Source organism: Equus przewalskii, chromosome 17, assembly GCF_037783145.1.
Source record: "Equus przewalskii isolate Varuska chromosome 17, EquPr2, whole genome shotgun sequence".
Lineage (NCBI taxonomy): Eukaryota > Metazoa > Chordata > Mammalia > Perissodactyla > Equidae > Equus > Equus przewalskii.
In genome coordinates, this window is record NC_091847.1 from 75323059 (window position 1) to 75343317 (window position 20259).

The 20259-nt window shown below is 43.8% G+C and overlaps 1 protein-coding gene across 12 annotated transcripts in view; it reads left to right on the forward strand.

Moving 5' to 3' along the window:
- The first annotated feature begins 427 nt into the window (after positions 1 to 427).
- Positions 428 to 20259, forward strand: part of CFLAR (CASP8 and FADD like apoptosis regulator) — a 42595-nt gene continuing 22763 nt past the window's right edge. For 2 of the 12 annotated variants that reach the window (XR_011528521.1, XM_008542207.2), the window contains exons 1-5: positions 1198 to 1334; positions 14126 to 14537; positions 16579 to 16684; positions 18234 to 18369; positions 19244 to 19335. Coding sequence is in view for 8 of the 12 variants with exons in the window: in XM_008542207.2 (XP_008540429.1) it covers positions 14176 to 14537; positions 16579 to 16684; positions 18234 to 18369; positions 19244 to 19335 (696 nt within the window). In the remaining 4 variants the exon portion in view is untranslated. Of the gene's footprint in view, positions 511 to 1197; positions 1335 to 2356; positions 2787 to 2868; positions 3793 to 14125; positions 14538 to 16578; positions 16685 to 18233; positions 18370 to 19243; positions 20127 to 20259 lie in introns of those variants that run through there. The other 10 variants (XM_070580613.1, XM_070580617.1, XM_008542208.2 and 7 more) reach the window with 10 other exon arrangements.

Below are 20259 nucleotides of genomic sequence, written 5' to 3' on the forward strand. Positions count from 1 at the left end.
CCCTGGCCACACCCAGCTGTTAAACTCTAGAAGTTTGCTGGTGGATTGCTCTATTATATTCAACAATGTCCTGGGGCATAAAATGCTCACTAAATGAATCCAATCAAATTCTGACCCCTCTGAAGCAACAGTTTACGAGGGCACTGTTTAGGATTTGTTCTTATCCCAGGAAGGCATCCCCCAGCTGTCTTCATCTCTGGCTCTCTCCTGCAAACTAGCCAGTCCACAATTCAGCCCACCTGTCATCTCCTCCTAATTGCCTATGACTACCACCTCCGGGTTTTTGAGCGCACCCTTTGCCTTGAATTTCTCCAAGTTCTGTTCAAATGAAGCCAGTCCCTTTGGGAAGAGATTATGAACTATCTGTTTCATGGACTGCCTCTCCCCTGAGGCACAAACACTGGGCTAGGCTTTACCAGCAGGTGGTGGAACAAGCTTCTGAGTCACATCCCTGCCTGACGTCCTCTCAGCTTGTCTCTTCTGGCTTGAACCAGCGCTTCAGGACCTGGGGTAAGGGTGATCAGGACCCCCGGATTCTCAGCTCTCCAGCCCTGGGTAAAGCCTCTCTTCCACAAATGGGGCTGGATGGAAGGGAACCACACTCACCTAGCATTAGCCTCAGTGTCAGCTGGCCGGGGGCAGGGTGAAAACTGCTGACTTCCTGCCCCTCCCACTGGGAGCCGTGGGAGGACGAGGCCCGGTCCTCGGTCTCCTAGCTTCCGATAGGGTAGTCCCGGAGGAGGGTCTCGCCTTGCTGAGTCGGGAGGGTGAAAGGAGGAAGACGTCTTGGTTGAAATATCAGACTCTTGCGTTTCTTACCGAATTTTGGCCGATTTTCTTGAATAGATGTTTCTTCATTTGCCGTCTTCTTTTAAGACTATTTCCAAGGCTTTAAATGGTTATTTGTTGTTTGCTTGTTTTGAAATAATTGTCATCAGTTTCCCTAGGGCGTGGGTCAGCCGAGCTGCTCTTGCTGTCAGGTCTCCCTTGGTACTGTGCCGACAGCTCTCCCGTGAGTTTAAGTTTATTTCAAGAAAAGTTAAGGAATTTTAAACAATCCCAAGAAACTAGTTACTAGGAGTCAGGAGATTGTCATAAAGCGCATTCCCCCTTGCATTGGGTATCCTTCCCGTGCGTGGGCAACGAACACCGGCAGCGCGCTCCAGAGGTCGGCTGCTGTCCCCGCCCCCTGGGTGGAGCGCATCCGGCCACTTAGGAAACAGCTGCCTTTCGGTGCCAGGAGTCCCGAAGCTGGGCGCTCGCCGGGGGCCGGGGAGGGGGTCTCTGGGCCTCACACGGGGACGTCGGGCCACTCAGCTGTTGCAGGCACACAGGTAAGAGAGGGTCGAGAGGGCGAGCGGGCCGCCGGAGGGCAGGCGGGCCGGCCGGCAGCGCCACGTCCGCTGCCAGCTTTCGATTTCTCGGCGCCGTCTTGCCCGCGCTCGCGGGGCGACGCCGGGGACGAGCTGGAGGCCCCGCCGCGGGCAGAGCGGTGACTGGCGCGCTCGGCCCGCTGCGCCCGCCCCCCGTGCCAGGCTCGGCGTCCGCGCGGCCGCCGGCTGCGCGCGCAGCCCCCCACTCCCCTCACCCCACCCTCCGGGGCGCCCCCGCCCCCCCGGAGCCCGCCGGGCGGGGGCGGGGGCGGCGGCGGCGGCGGCGGGGCCGCGGCCGTGGAGAGCCCCAGCTCGGGTTTCCCCGCGCCCCCGCTCTGCCAGCCCGGCTGCCCGGGGACCGCCCGGGTCGAACCCGACCCAACCGCCCTTGGCCGACAGTGCAGCCGCAGAGGCGGAAAGCAGGCCTCGAGCTTCGGGGGCACGTCCCCAGCGTCCCGTCCGCCTCGCTTGAGGTCATCTTGAGAGTTGCTCAGCTCCTGGGACGCGCTGTTGACAAGATCGGGCAGTTCCCCTCTCGAAAAGTTGATGAGCAAGAGGCCCTGTGCAGTGGGGCGTGGAGCCCGGCGCAGCTGGCGGGCCCCGGGACTCTCGCCACCGCCTGGCGAGGGGACAGGTCGCGGTGGTTATTGCTCAAAGCACGTCATACGTAGCTGGGCAGATTGCAAGGAAGGCTTGCCTTGGCACACTTCGGAATGATTGAGGGTTTCGTAAAAGCTTAAACTCTGTTTCCGCTTCCCTTCTCCATGCTTCCAAAGAATGGGGAAAGGCCTGCTTTCAGGATCTGCAGGCTTGGTGGGTTCCGGATTTGGGCGGAAGGGCGTGTTCCGTTAAATATTTACAGCGCGCTGCGGTAGAACAAAGGCCTTTGAAAGGAGGCCAATAACGAGCGTTGGTTCCAGAGAACAGCAGCGACGCCAGCGCGCCCTCGAATAGTGTCGCTTGTTGACATTAGCAGTTTGTGTACCCGAGGTGGTGCCAGCAGGGAGAGCGCACGTCAAATGTCTCCGACACGGAAAAACCCAGGTCTAAAACCAAGACTGGGCTCTGGCGGCCTTGACCTGCTTTAGATAAGAAACTTCAGATAAGAGGAACAGAATGTTCGGTATTTTCCCCCTAAATAATCTTACCAAAAAGTTACGCCAGGAGCAAAGAACTTGGCTCAACTCCAAAAAAAAAAAAAAAAAAAGCGCCTGAGGTTTGGAAGGAAATTTGGAATGTGTTTGTCATACCGAAGTTTTCGTTTTTGGTTAACCTCGTTTGACTCACAGTTTCTGGGCTGGATGTCCCGAGGAAAATGGCTTTTTGTAGCGACGTCATGTTTTGCATTTCTGTTAATGTCTGACCTCTGCGCTTCCTTTAATGCTCTCTTACTGCCTGGCACCTGCTTTGAAGGTGAATCCACCTACGGGGCCGGGGGGGCTGGGTGCCCCCTGCCTTCCGCTCCCGGGAGTCTGGAACGGCAAAGGGGTTGGGCGGGGAGTGGCAGGCAGGTTTTTGAGTGGCAGACGGTCTGGGGGAGGCTGGGGCGCGCGCGGCCGGCCCCCAGTAATTCCCCGGGCACCACCTGGCCCTTAGCCCCCACGGGGGAGAGTTTACTGCCCGGAGAGACGCGCCTGTGCCCTGTGGGGGGCGGGGACGGAGGGTTCTGGAGCCTGAAGCCGCCTGTGGGCGGGCGGCCTGGAGGAGGAGGAGTGCAGGGGCTCAGCTGGCAGAGGTTCACGGACGCCAGCTGGGAGGCGGCCTCGTGATGCTCGGCGCGTCGGGAGTGTTTCTACCTCCCCAGTCCCGGAGCCGCAGGTCCGAGCGTGTCCGGCCAGGTGGGCGCCGTCCCGGCCGGGCCCTGCCGGGGCGTGAGTAGTCCGAGAGCTCGGGCCGCCCCTCTCCTCCACCCGCGCCCTGGGCTCGGGGGGCCCGCGGAGGAAGACTAGGGGGCCCACTTTCAGCCCTGCGGCCCTGCAGCCTCCTGTGGACTCAGCGCACAGCACTCGGAGTTGCCAGGCGTGTCGCTTTTTAAACCTCAGGGGTGGACTCCGGATGCCTGTGTCTTCCTTCTAGGGCTCCAAAGGCTAATTAACCCGTGGTTATGGACTGAAATGCCTCCTTTCCTTTAATTCAGTAAAATCCTGCCAATATTTATTGAGCTCCTGTGGGCCAGGCGCAGTTCTGCGTGCTGGGGCCAGAGAGGCGGAGCTGAAGTTTCTTCGCCCAGAAGCCCACAGAGTGGTTGGGGGAGACCGAACCAAGCTGCCTACCCAGGGAACTTGGATTCAGGGCAGCTGGACAAGGGCCACTGAGGGGCTGGAACTGGAGGAGGTCGGTTGGGCCAGGTTGGGGATGTAATGACACGTCAGAGGGCAGCGTGTAGGCACTCGGGCTTGCCTTACCGTAAATCAATGAGGTAAGAAACACGGTCATTATTGCAATGCCCTATTTCTCCTTTATATTCAGTCTTGTCACCTCCTCCAGGAAGACCACAACCCGCCCTCCCCACGTGGGTTCCCTTCCTCGACGCTGTCGCCTACTCAGTGGCTGTCTTTGCACTTAACACTCTGTGTTGTCATTTTTCTTCAAAAACTTTTCAGTGAAGTGGTATTATAATTATCTGGGTTAAAATATATGCGAAGTAAATAGAGAAAGCCCCCGGGAGTCTGTCCCCTGAGATACCCGAAGATTGCGGTGCAGTCTTTTGCAGACCTTTGTGCACTCAGTCTTTTAAAACATGTTTCCCTCTCTTTTTTCTCATTTTGTATGATGCTGTTTCTCCAGTTGTATCTCAGAACTGCTGGTTTTTTTCTATTAGTGTCTCTGCTTTTCTCACGTGTAATTTCACTCCCCTCTGGCTTCAGCGTTTCTAAGGAAAGATTTTTTTCTTCTAATGACCAGTTTTCTTGTTTTCAAGAATGTATGTATGCACTATTTATGTTTCATTCATTTGCTTGTTCAGATGCCCCGAATGTTTTTTCTCCCGCCTCAGTTCTGGGTTTAGAGAAATAATTCCTTCTTTGACTCCATGCACATATAAATGAATGAATGAATATACGTATATATTCTTGAATGTTTTCTTTCCAGATGAAACCACTTCCTTTTCCACACTTTGTACCTTGTTCTGTGTTTATGTTGCTCTGATGGTCTCCACTTTTAGCCACTTTGTCTTTATTTGGACATTTAAGTTTTTGTGCAAAACAAACAGCTTCTTCGTTATTTTCCTCTTATTTTAGATAGTGGGTTGTCATCTTTGGAAATTCAGTACTTAAGAAAGAACTAAGCTCCACCAATTTGATACCACGTTTATGTATTCAAAATGGTTTGTGTCTTCTGCAGTGAACTCTTCAATTGAAGAAATGAACCGTTGTTATTTATATCAATATCTATATACCTCAAGTATCTCAATGTAATTGAAAATCCTCTTGTAGCTACTTGCTCTAAGATTTAAAATGTTTCCCAAGCTGATGGCTTCCTTCTGTCACCTGATTTTACAAGTGGGAACCAAAACTGCTTTAACTACTAGATAAAAGAAGTTCTATCTTGAACTTCTTTTGAATCTTCCCTTTGGCTTATGTAGCTAGTTTCTTTTGGACTTTCCTAGAAACTTTCAAAAATAGTTAAAATTTTTTTTATTGAGGTCATAATAGTTTATAACATTGTGAAAGTTTGGTTGTACGTTATTATTTGTCAGTCTCCATATGAATGCGTCCCTTCACCCTTGTGCCCACCCCGCAACCCCCTTTCCCCTGGTAACCACTAAACTGTTCTCTTTGTCCATGTGATTGTCTTCAACATATGGGTGAAATCAGGCAGTGTTTGTCTTTCTCTGTCTGGCTTATTTGGCTTGACCTCAAGGTCCATCCGTGTTGTTGGAAGTGGGACAATTTTGTCTTTTTTTATGGCTGAGTGTTATTCCATTGTGTGCGTGTGTGCGTGTGTGTATACATACTACATCTTCTTTATCAAATCATCAGTCGATGGGCACCTGGGGTGCTTCCACTTCTTGGCTGTTATGAATAATGCTGCAGTGAACATAGGGGTGCATAGATGTCTTTGAATTGTTGATTTCAAGTTCTTTGGATAAAGATCCAGTAGTGGGATAGCTGGGTCATATGGTATTTCTATTTTTAATTTTTTGAGAAATCTCCATACTGTTTTCCATAGTGGCTGCACCAGTTTGCATTCCCACCAGCAATGTATGAGGGTTCCCTTTTTTCTACTTCCTCTCTAATATTTTTTGTTTTGTGTCTTGGTGATTATAGCCATTCTAATGGGTGTAAGGTGATATCTTAGTGTAGTTTTGATTTGGATTTCCCTGCTTAGTGATGTTGAACATCTTTTCATGTACCTATTGGCCATCTGTATATCTTCATTGGAAAAATGTCTGTTCACATCCTCTGCCTATTTTTTGATCGGGTTGTTTTTTGTTGTTGTTCAGTTGTGTGAGTTCTTTATATATTATGGAGATTAACCCATTGTCGGATATATGATTTGCAAATATTTTCTCCCAGTTGGTGGGCTATCTTTTCATTTTGATCCTGGTTTCCTTTGCCTTGCAGAAGCTCTAGTCTGGTGAAGTCCCACTTGTTTATTTTTTCTTGTCCGAATAGATGTGGTATTCAAAAAGACCCTTTTAAGACCAATGTCAAAGAGTATACTACCTATATTTTCTTCTAGGAGTTTTATGGTTTCTAGTCTTACCTTCAAGTCTTTGATCCATTTAATTTTGGTGTATGGCAAAAGATAATGGCCTACTTTCATTCTTTTGCATGTGGCTGTCCAGTTTTCCCAGCACCATTTATTGAAGAGACTTTCCTTTCTCCATTGTATGTTCTCAGCACCTTTATGGAAGATTAGCTGTCCATAGATGTGCAGTTTTATTTCTGGGCTTTCAATTCTGTTCCACTGATCTGTGTGTCTGTTTTTGTACTAGTACCATGCTGTTTTGATTACTATAGCTTTGTAGTCTATTTTATTTGGAGTCAGGGATTATGATGCCTCTGGCTTTGCTCATTTTCCTCAGGATTGCTTTAGCCCTTTGGGGTCTTTTGTTGCCTCATATAAATTTTAGGATTCTTTGTTCTATTTCCGTGAAGAATGTCATTGGGATTCTGATTGAGATTGCATTGACTCTGTAGATTGCTGTAAGTAGTATGGACATTTTAATTATGTTTGTTCTTCCAATTCATGTGCATGGAATATCTTTCCATTTCTTTGTCATTATCGATCTCTTTCAGCAGTGTCTTATAATTTTCATTGTATAGGTCTTTCGCTTCCTTGGTTAAATTTATTCCTAGATATTTTATTCTTTTTGTTGTGATTGTGAATGGGATTGTGTTCTTGAGTTCTCTTTCTGTTAGTTCATTATTAGAGTATAGAAATGCAACTGTTTTTTGTAAGTTGATTTTGTATCCTGCAACTTTGCTGTAGTTGATTATTTCTAATAGTTTTCTGATGGATTCTTTAGGGTTTTCTTTACACAAAATCATGTTGTCAGCAAACAACGAGAGTTTCACTTCTTGATTTCCTGTTTGAATTTCCTTTACTTTCTTTTCCTTTCCTTTCTTGCCTAATTGCTATGGCCACAACCTCCAGTACTATGTTGAATAGGAATGGTGAGAGAGGGTGCCCTTGTCTTGTTCCTGCTCTCAGAGGGGTGGCTTTCAGTTTTTCCCCATTCAGAATGATGATGGCTGTGGGTTTGTCATATATGGCCTTTATTATGTTGAGATACCTTCCTTCTGTACCCATTTTATTGAGAGTTTTTATCATAAATGGATGTTGTGTCTTGTCAGATGCTTTCTCTGCATCTATTGAGATGATCATGTGGTTTTTATTCCTCATTTTGTTAGTGTAGTGTATCACATTGATTTGCGGATGTTGAGCTATCCCTGTGTCTCTGGTATGAATCCTACTTGATCATGGTGTATGATCTTTTTAATGTATTGCTGTACTCGGTTTGCCAATATTTTATTGAGGATTTTTGCATCTATGTTCATCAGTGATGCTGGCCTGTAATTTTCCTTCTTTGTGTTGTCCTTGTCTGCCTTTGAGACCAAGGTGATGTTGGCCTTGTAGAATGTCTTAGGAAGTGTCCCAACTTCCTCAATTTTTTGGAATATTTTAAGATGGATAGGTATTAAATTTTCTTTGAATGTTTGGTAGAATTCTCCGGAGAAGCCATCTGGTCCTGGACTTTTTTTTTTTCCCCAAAGATTGGCACCTGGGCTAACAACTGTTGCCAATCTTTTTTTTTTTCCTCTGCTTTATCTCCCCAACCCCCCCCCCCCCCCCCCCCCCCCCGCGCCACACACAGTTGTATATCTTAGTTGCACGTCATTCTAGTTGTGGGATGTGGGACGCTGCCTCAGCGTGGCCTGACTAGTGGTGCCGTGTCCTCGCCCAGGATCCGAACCCTGGGCTGCCACAGCAGAGCGCGCGAACTTAACCACTCGGCCACGGAGCCAGCCCCTGGACTTTTGTTTTTTGGGAGGTTTTTGATTGCTTTTTCAGTCTCTTTATTGCAATTGTTCTGTTCAGATTCTCTATTTCTTCTTGATTTAGTTTTGGGACATTGTATGAGTCCAATAACTTATGCATTTCTTCTAGATTGTCCAATTTGTTGGCATATAGTTTTTTGTGGTATTCTCTTAAGTCCTTTGTGTTTCTGTGGTATCCATTGTAATTTCTCCTGTTTCATTTCTAGTTTTATTTATTTGAGCCTTGTCTCTTTTTTTCTTAGTGAGTCTTACTAAGGGTTTGTCAGTTTTGTTTATCATTTCTAAGAACCAGCTGTTTCATTGATCCTTTCTACTGTCTTTTTTGTTTTAATTTTATTTATTTATGCTCTAATTTATATTGTTTCTCTCCTTCTGCTGACTTTGGGCTTTGTTTGTTCTTCTTTTTCTAATTCTTGTAGGTGTAGTTCAAGATTGCTTATTTGAGATTTTTCATGTTTGTTGAGGTGGGCCTGTATTGCTATGAATTTCCCTCTTGACTACTTTTGCCTTATCTCATATGAGTTGGTATTGTGTGTTTTCATTTTCATTTGTCTCCAGATACTTTTTGATTTCTCCTTTAATTTCTTCAATGATCCGTTTGTTGTTCAGTAGCATGTTGTTTAGTCTCCACATCTTTGTCACTTTGCCAGCTTTTTTCTTGTTGTTGATTTCTAGTTTCATAGCGTTGTGGTTGAAAAAGATGCTTGATAGGATTCAATCTTCTTAAATTTATTGAGGCTTGCCTTGTTTCCCAATGTATGGTCTATCCTTGAGAATGTCCCATGTGCACTTGAGAAGAATGTGTATTCTGCTGTTTTGGGATGGAGTGTTTATATATCTATAAAGTCCATCTGGTCAAGGTTTTCATTTAAATCCACTATTTCCTTGTTGACTTTCTGTCTGGATGATCTATCCATTGATGTAGGTGGGGTGTTAAGGTCCCCTACTATTATTGTGTTGTTGTTAATATCTTCTTTTAGGTTTGTTAATAGTTGCTTTATGTGCTTCCATGCTCCTGTGTTGGGAGCCTGTATGTTTATAAGTGTTATGTCTTCTTGGTGGAGTGTCCCTTTGATCATTATATACTGCCCATCTTCGTCTCTCATTACCTGTTTTGTCTTGAAGTCTACTTTGTCTGATATAAGTATGGCTACACCTGCTTTCTTTTGTTTGCCATTAGCGTGGAGCATCATCCTCCATCCCTTCACTCTGAGCCCGTGTTTGTCTTTGCAGCTGAGCTGTGTTTCCTGGAGGCGGCATAATGTTGGGTCTTGTTTTTTAATCCATCTGCCACTCTGTGTCTTTTGATTGGAGAATTCAGTCCATTTACATTTAAAGTGATTATTGATAAATGAGGGCTTCATGCTGCCGTTTTATCGCTTGTTTTCTGGTTCTTCTACATTTCCTTTGTTTCTCATGTCATGTATTTTGGACTACCAATTCAGTTAGGTAGTTTTCTGTGATGGTTTTCTTAGTTTTCTCTTCATCAATCATTTGTGTCTCTGTTCTGATTATTTGTTTAGTAGTTACTATGAGATTTGTATAAAAAATCTCATAGGATAGTCCATTTTCTGATAGCCTCTTGTTTCCTTAGACTAAACTGATTCCATCTGTTTTCCCCGTCTAAGTTATTTATTTATTACTTACTTTTTGAGGAAGATTAGCCCTCAGCCAACATCTACCACCAATCCTCTTCTTTTTGCTGAGGAAGATTGGCCCTGAGCTAACATCTGTACCCATCTTCCTTGCTCTCTCTCTCTTTTTTCTTAATGTGTGGGATGCCTGCCACGGTGTGGCTTGATAAGTGGCACATAAGTCTGCACCCGGGATCCAAATTGGTGAACTTCAGGCTGCTGAATTAGAGTGCATGAACTTAACTGCTACACCACTAGGCTGGCCCGCACTTCTAAGTTATAATTGTGATGACTTATTCCATCTTGTGTTGTGAATTTGTGAAAAAATATGTTCCTCCATAAAAATACACTGAGTGTCTCCCCCTTAGGTATATGGCCCTCCCCAGCTCCTCCACCCCATCTTTTGAATCATATTAAATAAAATCGGAACTCTTCTTTTTGAGCATAACTTTGGGGTGCCTCTAGGCTTTCTTGTTCTAAGGTTTGTCTATATATAGACCAAGGAAGCTCTGAAAGCATTTTGAATGTGATGAGATAGTCTTTATATGTCGTGCTTGGGGTTTTTTCCCCCCACACCACTATTTCCTTTATATAGTATGTATTAACTGGTAAAGGGTGAGTGTGTAAGAAACAGAAACTAATTTTTCAATTTAAAACTTAGAAGGTTTCCTTTTGGTTTATTATGGTTTTCTAATTTTATTGTACTGTGGTCAGAGAATGTGATATGAGATATGTTTCTTTTACTATCTGTATAGCTGCTGCCCAGCTTATGAAGTAAAATATTACAAATTCAGTCATTTCCCGTCTGTATTTTTATCTAGTCACATTTCATTTATCCTGTAATGGAAACCACTTTTCTGAATTCAATATTTATTATTATTATGTACGTTTTCATATTTTCACCATATATATGCATGACATATATATCTCTAAACAATATATGATATTATTTTTAACTTTTAGGATTTTAATGTAAATTAATCATATGGTATGTATACTTTAGCAATTTACATTTTGCCTTAGCAAAAATATTTATCTTGTATTTTTCTTTGAGATTCATGTAGTTCTTTTTTTTTTTTTTTTAAAGATTGGCACCTGAGCTAACATCTGTTTCCAGTCTTCTTTTTTTTTTTCCTTCTCCCTGAAGTGCCCTAGTACATAGTTGTATATTCTAGTTGTAGGTCCTTCTAGTTCTGCTGTGTGGGATGCCACCTCCGCATGGCCTGACGAGCAGTATTAGGACTGTGCCCATGGTCTGAACTGGCGAAATCCTGGGTCACTGAAGCAGAGCGGACAAATTTAACAACTCAGCCACGGGGCTGGCCCTCCTGTAGTTCTAATTCATTCATTTTCAGGGCTGTGTAGTATTTCATTAAAGGACTATAAACGTTTTATTCAGTCTCTTCTTGATAGACTTTTAGATGGTTTCCATTTTTTAATATATATATTAGTATCACTGTGGTTTTTAGCTGTTTTTTCTTTTTTGGCTCCCTACAACTTTACTTACTTTCTTACATGCTCAACTGGGTATTTAAGCAAGTATTTTTGTCTTATTCAGCGTCTCAGTGTATTATAGCTAGTTTTTTTCCAGATTATCTAGTGCAGGGTTTCTCAGTCTTGACACTGGTTATGATGACCGGTAGATGTCTTCAGACATTGTCAGATGTCCTCTGAGGGGCAAATTGCCCCTGATTAACAACCATTGATTTGGCCTATCATGTTGCAGAAATTTCCCTTATCGTCTTGAACGTTTTAAGATAGCTATTTTCAGCTCTTTCAGATGTAGCTTCCTAGGACGTGAGTTTTCTTTGCTTTGTCTTCTGTCAGGGTGTTTTGATTTTTGTGCATGGTTATTTTTAAGCACGAGCTCACCTCCAGCAGAATGAGTCGCATGTGCCCTCGGTTGTGAAGGTGGCCTTAGGGGGTCGTTTTGAGTTTGCCCCTGGAGACTGGGTGGGCTTCCCTAGTCTCAGAGTATCTTTTGTTAATTTCTTGGTTTGGATTTAAGAGAAACTCCAAGACAGTAGTGATTATTTGGACCCTAACTCTGCCTCTCCCCTCTGTGCACCCCTTTCTCAAGTGCTTATTGCCTCTAGCCACAGTTAGTTGCCCCAACACCACCCCAACATAGACACACTGGAATTTTGCTGCATGTGGTGGCCTGGCTTAGCACGGGAGCTGTAGTTTTCCTTTTGATATTTTCTCTGACTGTGCCAGATGCTACCACTGAGTAGTTTGGATTTTGCTGCCAGACTGTACTTGATTACTACAGAGGGGAGGACAACATGTCAGTTCTGTGGCTCACTGCGCATGACTGGCAGAAAGCAGTCTTGGGTATAATCGTTGGAGGAAATGAACTGAGCAGATAGTGTTTTTTAAAACGATTACCTAATTTGTTAGCTCTTGCTGGCATTGTTATATCATTGATAATTATGAATTCCAAAAGTTAGATTACCATTTTTAAAAATAGGAAATTGAAAATTTCGTTTCTAGTAGTTCTGTTTAGTTCTTTTTCAGATATGTCTGGTGAATTTGGATAAGACCTCATTTCTTACTCTTGTGTGTTTAATGATCCCTTATTTATTTTATACATTCTAGTGTGTATAAATATTCTATAGATTAATTTATAATAACAGCTACTAAGAAAATTGTCACTTTTAGTGAACAGACAAAGAACTTGACCTTTCATGGAAACTAGTGGTTGGGTTAAAGTGCTCTTAGCCTGTGAGTGGAGTATAGGTTTGGGCTTTCTGGAACATGTAAAATTATTATTCAGCTTTCAGATTAAAAAAATAAAGCAGTCTGAGTACCAGTTTTTCTACTTTCATTGAGCAATCATTTAATAAATTTCACTTTTCCAGTTATTCACAAATGGCCATATTTAAGTGAATTTGGATGAATGAGCCTGGGATTGGCATAGACACATCAATACTTATTAACAAGTATAAATAGGTAAAATGTCAATTTTTAGTAAGAGCTTAACTGTTTAGACTGGTTGTGGGAAGGCCAGTGTGAAAGGTATGAATGAATGGTCTATTTTAAAATAGAATATTTTAAATTTCTAAAAAATAATATTTAAAATAAATGTAATTTTGTTACTTTCAGACACTAAAGTACTTGTTAATATTTTCTTTGTTTGGAAACTCTGGAACTGTAGAAAAATTGTGCTTTCTCTAAGAAAAAGAGAAATTAAATAATTCTTTTCTTTAACAGCAAGAACTATTTAACTTCCCATATATCCCTTTTTGCTTTGACTGCCAGAAAGCTCAGGGACAAATTCACAGTCTACTAAAGTCACTTTAGGCCTTCCTAGCCTGCATATTTGCATTGTATTCTCTATCCCTCCACCCCATTTTGATTTTCTAACCTAATTTTTTCACCTTCTCATATAAAATTTTTTTTTCTACTTAGGTGTTTTTATTGTTAGATGCCTCAAATCTTTTGTGCACTGAGATTGTATATAAATCAATAAAATAGTTCAGTGTTCCTTTCACTAAATATAGCTAGATAAAAATATAAATATATTTATTCACAAATATGTAGCAACAGTTAGCAACTTGCATTTGGGTTGTGTTTCCCATTATTTTTTGCTAAGATTAGCTTTTAACCTGAAATGTTTTGTGATAGAAATAGACAAGATACTCTCTCACAACACAAGAACTTAACGTAAAACATAGCCATGAAACTTCAGAGTAGACGGTGATCGCCATTTGCAACTTAAATTTTGAAAGAAAATAGGTTGAGTTCCAATGAAAGAAATTAAGAATGCCCCCATGGCATGACCGCCCCACCACTCCCACCCAAACCCCCCCGCCCCATGAGCGGGATCTTTTCCCACATCTTTGTTCCACTGCCTTCCTTCCACTGATGCTATCAGGAGCTCTAGCCATAGGCGGGGCACTGCAGCAGTGTGTTGAGAGTCAGAGCTCCTGGTCTGAAGAGGTGTCAGAACTTGACGAGACCTCGTTGGGCTGTGGCAGCAGGTCCGGTGAGGGTTCATGGTGAAGCTGTGAAAAGACCTGCGAGTTTGGGAGGATGGCAGCAGAGGGTCTGCTTATAGGTGTGAACGAGGGGTTTCAAAATAGGAGAACAGCTGGTAAAAGGGGTGGGGTAGGGACAGAACCTCTTTTCTCCCATCATTTTTGAAACCCTGCAGAGGGTCGCTTTTGTCAAGACCCATGTTTGTTCAGGCCTACCTGGGAGAGTTCCCTAAAGTGGAGCTGACCACTGTGACAGCAGTGTCTTTCATTTGTTCGGTGGCTTAGTCATTGGGAGTTTTCTTCTTCCACCCACCGGGGTCATTTGTTGGCACTGAGTCATAAACCCCTGGTTTCCCCCGACTATATTTTCCATTCTGTAAATTTTGATGAAGCGTGTGGGATTTTTTGGAATAATTTTCTTCTGGTTTTATTTTCATTAAAAGTAGGTTATCTTCTTTGTCTCTTGTTATTTGGACCTGTTGCTTTGTCTACTGAGGATCCCTTTTTGGAGACTTAACAATATGAGTTTGATCTGCTAGGTTGGAGAGACCAGCAAGGAGGAAAGAACCTTTGAATTTTAGGCATAAGATACTTTGATAAGAGGATTTTTAAAAATTCCCTTTTAACCACAGAACTCTCCCATTGGAAAGGATTCTGAAAGAAATGAAGAAAGCTATCAGAAATGAAGTCAGTAGCCTCAAGGCCTTCTGTTGACGGGACTGGCTTTTTCCTGCTGCCGTTCCTTGGAGAGACGCTGTTCAGGATGTCTGCTGAGGTCATCCATCAGGTTGAAGAGGCACTTGATGAAGACGAGAAGGAGATGCTTCTATTTTTGTGCCGGGACGTTGCTGCAGATGTGGCTCCACTTAACGTCAGGGATCTTCTGGATATTTTAAGAGAGAGAGGAAACCTGTCTTCTGGGGGCTTGGCTGAGCTGCTCTACAGAGTGAGGCGGTTTGACTTGCTCAAGCGCATCTTGAAGATGGACAAAACGGCAGTAGAGGCACACCTGCGCAGGCACCCTCGGCTTGTATCGGACTATAGGTAATTCATCAGCCCTTCCCAAGGCTGGACTGGCGGGAGGGAGAGAGGTGGTCTAGACTTCTGGACGATAGAAACTAGGACAGGAAGAAGAGCAGCCTCATCATTTTCTCTACGCAGTGATCTGCCATATGATGTTACTTCATTCCTTTGAACTCCTTGAATTCTTAGAATGTGTTTGCTAATTAAAGTAATTGGGTAGAAGACCATAATGAAAGTAGATGGGATGTGTTTGCCTTACGCAGAGTGAGAGAGAGAGGGCAATGACTAAGAGCTTGTCGTTCTTGCACAGCCTCTGACTGTGACATCCGCAGTGACTTCTGCTAGCTTGATTTTCTGTGATGTCAGACCCCTGGTACTTTCTGCTATGAGAAAGAAAATAACAAGTCTGACAGTGAGCTTCCTAGTCTTCATAGAACTCTTTGATCCCTCCTGAATCTTTCCTCTGCTGAGCAGTTAGTGGGGTGGGCTCTGTCTGAGTTCCTGTGAGGTCCCTGCTCCCAGAGGCTCTGGGAGCCTAGCTGGAACATCTCTTCACTTAACTACCCCAGGCCCTTTTAGTTCAGACAGCCTTAAGACGTTCCTTGCTCTTGTTCACACAGTACTGTGTTGGCGGCTCAAAAGAGCATGGAAACCACTGAACAGGCTGTGTTTCTGGGAAAGGAAGAGAACTTGTAACCTTAAATTAGCAATTCCTTTTTCTCCAGACCACCGGCCATTAGTGGTGTCGATAATTTATATTTGGAGATGATGTGTGTTATTAAAAACCATATTAAAGAGAGTTGAAAGCAGTGTGGGCCTTGGAGTGCGTCTGAGACTTGAGGTCTGAAGTTCTGTTTCCAGCCTCAGAACTATCAGTTACAGTCCGTGTGGGCTGAGCCAGCCGCTAACGTTGGAGGGGCCTTTGTTTTCCTACTTGTAAGGCTAAGAATAATAATACTTGATTTCACAAGTCTGTTGGTGAGGATCAGTTGTGATAACCTGGCATGTGAAGTCCTCTTTAAAACTGTGAAGCACTCTACAAATGCAAGGGTTTATAATAATGTCGTCGTTGTACTCGATCATCTTCCCCTCTCCAACCACCAGATGATGTCAGTAATGTTCTTAAAACTTGTTGGGAGGCCCTGGCGGAGTTTCAGTGACTAGGCGAGGCACTCCGCCTGCTGTTTCCTTGCTCTTGTGAGTGCAGGCAGTTCTTCAGGGTCTCTGGGCGAGAGGCCGGGCCGTGGGAGGGGAAGGGCTAGATTTGTTGGTTCAGCTGTTCAGTGGGCTTTGTTGTGGGTCGACACATGCCCAGTGTTTGGTAACTGCTAGAGTAAAATCAACGAAGACCCTTCCATCCTCGGGAATCTGAGAGTCTAACTGGGGAAACGACCTCCTACGCAGTGATGACAATGGCAAGGTAATAATGCTAACCATGGGGTGTCCCGGGAGCCCCAGAGAAGCATGATGGTAGCTCCAGCTGGAGCAGAGGTGACTGAGTCAGGAGGGGCCTTCTAGACCAAGACATCTAGGGTCACAGTCCCCAGGATCTGGAGATCTTTTGCCCTTTGAGTTCGGGAGTGGGCCAGGACATCCTGGGTATTACTTGGCTTTAGAATCTTGCAACTCAAAGTATGGTCCCTGGATCAGCAGCCTCAGCACCACCTGGGAGTTTGTTAAACAGAAAGGGCAAGATCACCTTGGATTCTATTTCTGTCTTTCATCTTAGTCATTTAGGTCCTTCACTTATTGATCATCACTTCTGGGCAAGCTAGGGGATTCTTTAGGGAAGTTTTTATTCTCTGAGTTGTTTTCAGAGCAGCTAGATGGAAGGAGAGGTACCATCTCCTGGTGAAAACTGGGGACAGGGTAAATTTCCTTCTTGAGTTCCCTTGAGACCTCTTCCTGGGGTGATCTAGGCTTTCAGTTTTATGGGGGCTACATTCCAATGAGGGCAAGAACTAGTCTTTTCACGAGTTATTGGTGTAGAGAAAGTGTAGGCTCTTGGTATTCTCATAGCACTGGAATCTGAATTTACTAAAGAAACTTCTCTGGTTTACAGGGTGCTGATGACGGAGATTGGGGAGGATTTGGATAAATCTGATGTGTCCTCATTAATTTTCCTCATGAGGGATTATATGGGCCGAAGCAAGATAGCCAAGGACAAGGTGAGTTTTCTTTTTCTTGGTTCATGTTCCCAAGAGCCTGTGAGAAGCTGGTGGATGCTCTCCACGGGGTGCAGAGACGGAAGTGGGCAACTGGGGCAGGAGGCCAACGCTGGGGTGAAGGTGGAAAGTGAGAAGAGGATGGGTTTTTTCATAGTAACATTGATGGGAAGAGAATTGGTTTATGAATTGAGAGGAAATAGGGTGATGTCTTCTGATGTGGCCTTGAATGTTTCTTTCATCCTTGTATTTTATCTTTTATTTGTGTAAACTTCATAGGCTTGCGTTATCCATCAGTTTCTCTCCCTGGGTTGACAGATCATTTGGGGGCATCAGGAAGTCCCATCTGCTTATGCTGAGTAGAAACAGGTGGGACATGCTAGTCCTCTCTCACCCTGCTCCACCTGCATCTCTCTCCTCAGCCAGCTCCAGGTCACTGTGGAGTCATTAGACTGCATGTGGAGATGGGGTCGCGGAAGGTCCTTGTGACTAATATATCTACGGAATGGGAAAAGAAGAGATTTGGGGTTGAGAACTAGGTAGGGGTGAAGATCTCTGGGATGTTGTGATTGCTGGAAAAATATTTAAATTCCACCTGGCTCTATATGGTCCTGCTGCATTAAGGACAAGCCAAGGAGAGCTCAGGTCATGTACTATGACAATATATCCTTGAAGGACCTGCCTCTGAGGACTCTGAATCATTGCCTTAGAATTTCTCCATGTTTCTTAATGATTGTAGTTTCTGAAATCTGGGAATATAGGGTGACTGTATGCTCCCACCCTCAAATGAAAAATGGGAAGGAAAATGAAAAAATAGAACTCCTTGTTTGGTGTCCCCTAATCAACTTATCTCCCAATCATTTATATGGATTTAATTATGATTGTTATTTTTAAAAATAAAGAGAGCACTTCAGTAAATATGTTAAACAGAAGGGAAATAAAACCGAAAGCAGTGCCTGTTTCTGAAATATAGTTCTTTCACAATCTCTGTGGTCTGGGGTAAATGAGTAGCAAAATGCCCAAACCTTGTGATTTTGCCACCTTATACCCCCTGAGTCAGAAGGAGTTGGAATGTCCAGTATTGATTAAAATGTATTAGGAACTTCAAAACTGTATCATTGGGATTTTTCTAATAAAAACTTCCCCAGCTACCTTCTCTCTTCCTTTTACAGGAAACCCCCAGAGTTTCTCAGTATAACTCTAACCTGGCTTTCTGGAAGAGAACACACTTGGGAGGGTTTCGTTTTTAGCCCTGCTCTCTCTCAGTACTCCTCGATGACACTGAATGGCCCTTGTGTCTATCCCGAACCTAGGTAGAGGTTGGCCTCCAAAAGACTTAGCACCACCTCTTTGCTGAGTGAAATCCAGGAGTGTAATTTGCTCTTGGCCTTGGAGGGAGTATAAACAGTCTGGTTTAAGGTCATGGAAGGTCATAGAAGGGGTTCTTGTTGTCACATTTTCTTGCTGTTGTAAATCACATGGCCTGAGGTTTGCATTTGGGGCTTAATAATCAGCTCTACTAACATTTGTTTCTTGTTGGTGGCTCTCTTAGAGTTTCTTGGATCTTGTGATTGAATTGGAGAAACTAAATCTGCTTGCTCCAGATCAGTTGGATTTATTAGAAAAATGCCTAAAGAACATCCACAGAATAGACCTGAAGACAAAAATCCAGAAATACAGGCAGTCTGGTAAGCAGAATTTTGGCCTCTCAGTGGCCAAGAGAAAGTACCCTGGGCATAGTAGGTTTGGTTGGTAAAGATTCACTTTATGGACGGGCAGATGGAACCGAACCTGAATGTCCACAGCCCCCACTAGCCTGTAGCTGGAGATCGTTTCCTTTTATAAGCTTCATATCCCAGATCTGCAGACTTCATCACCCTACGCCCGTGACCAGGGAGTCTCAGCTCTCATCAAAATGCCACCAGCAGTTCTTACCATTCCGGTCTTCAGGAAAGTCTGCAGCCCCATTTTCTGCACAGGCCGGTGGCGCTGTGGACGTTCAGGGCCTTTGAGTGTCTGCTGAGCCCTGCTGCCTTGCTCCAGTGTTGGGCCTGACCACCGTCCAACCCTGGGTGGTATCCTGTCCCTGGGATCCCATAGCTGCCCTGCATGTGTCCTGAGTTTCACAAAACCTCCTCATGGAATGGGCGCCTTTTCTGCTGATAACCCCCCTGCCGCCGTCCTTAAAGGGGACCAGACCCCCATTGGCCTTCTCTCTCACGCCACCCTCCCCCATTGTCTTTTAGACTCAGCCTCAGCGTGAGCTCTGCTAGCAGTCCATTGCCACCATACAGTCACAGCCTGAGGGGCGTAACGATACCCAGTGGTCTACAGACAACCCCCCTTCCCTCCTAAATGACTGATAAAAGATCAAGAGCAAGACTAGCATTTTTAGTCCGTTCTTAATGACGTTGGTGGAAGAGTCATCTGATATTCTGAATTCAGTGAGGTGACTGGAAAGTCTAGGGTATTTTGAAAGATGATCATTGACTGTGGATTGAGCCGTTGTTGAGGATTCTCTTGATAATGATTGTAAATCTTAACTCGGTACCTCTCTTCCAGCTATAGCTCCAGGAACGGGAACAAGTTATGTAAATGCTCTCCAGGCATCTCTTCCAAACTTAAGTCTTAAGGATCCTTCATATAACTTAAGGGTGAGTCTGGAGCAAATGTGTGGAATCCCGGCATGAAACAGTTTCAGAACTTTGATAAAAATATACAGATTCTCACAGCATGTACTTTATTCAATATCTGAAAAAAAATTGTGACAGAAATGTGATTTGTTTAAAAATATGTATAATTTCTTGTGATTACAAAGCTACTATGTGTTTGTTGACATAATTTGGAAAATACAGGGAAATATAAAGGAAGGAAAATAAATCACGTTTATCCTACTACCTAAAGACAGCCATTGGTGCTATCTTGGTTTATTCCCTCCCAGTCTTTTGCCTATGTGTGTTTGTTTGTGTCCCTACATATTCAGTTGAACATTTTTTTCGTTGTTCATTTGTTCCTTTGAAAATTTAGCTTTTTAAATAAAAATATGTAGGATGTGCCCATGGATAAAAAATTCAAAATGTACTGAAATAATTTTTAAAGTATATTTCCTCCAGTTCCTTTCCCCAGAGGCAGCTGTTGTTAACCATTTTTTTCCCCAACCATCCAGAGATAGCACATGTACATATCATATTTCATTTTTATCTTTTGTACGAATGATAGCATGCTAGCACTGTTGTCCTGATGGGAGGATTCTTGAGAATTGTTCCATATGAATCACGTGGGACTGCCTCTGTTTAACCATTGTTTTTAATGGTTGAACGTGGTCCCATTTTCTAGATATATACAATATAATACAACGTATTTAGCACTTGTGTATATACATATAGATTGTTTCAAATCTTTTGTTACTACAAATCATGCTTCAAAATAAATATCCTTGTATTTACTTCTCTGTGCATTTGCTTTTTATTGAGCTTATTCTAGCAATTTCAGCAAGAGGTTTTTGTTATTGAGTGATGTTATTGAGTGATTGATTGGTGAACATAAATATCACATAGTCATTTCTGATTGTTGTGTTA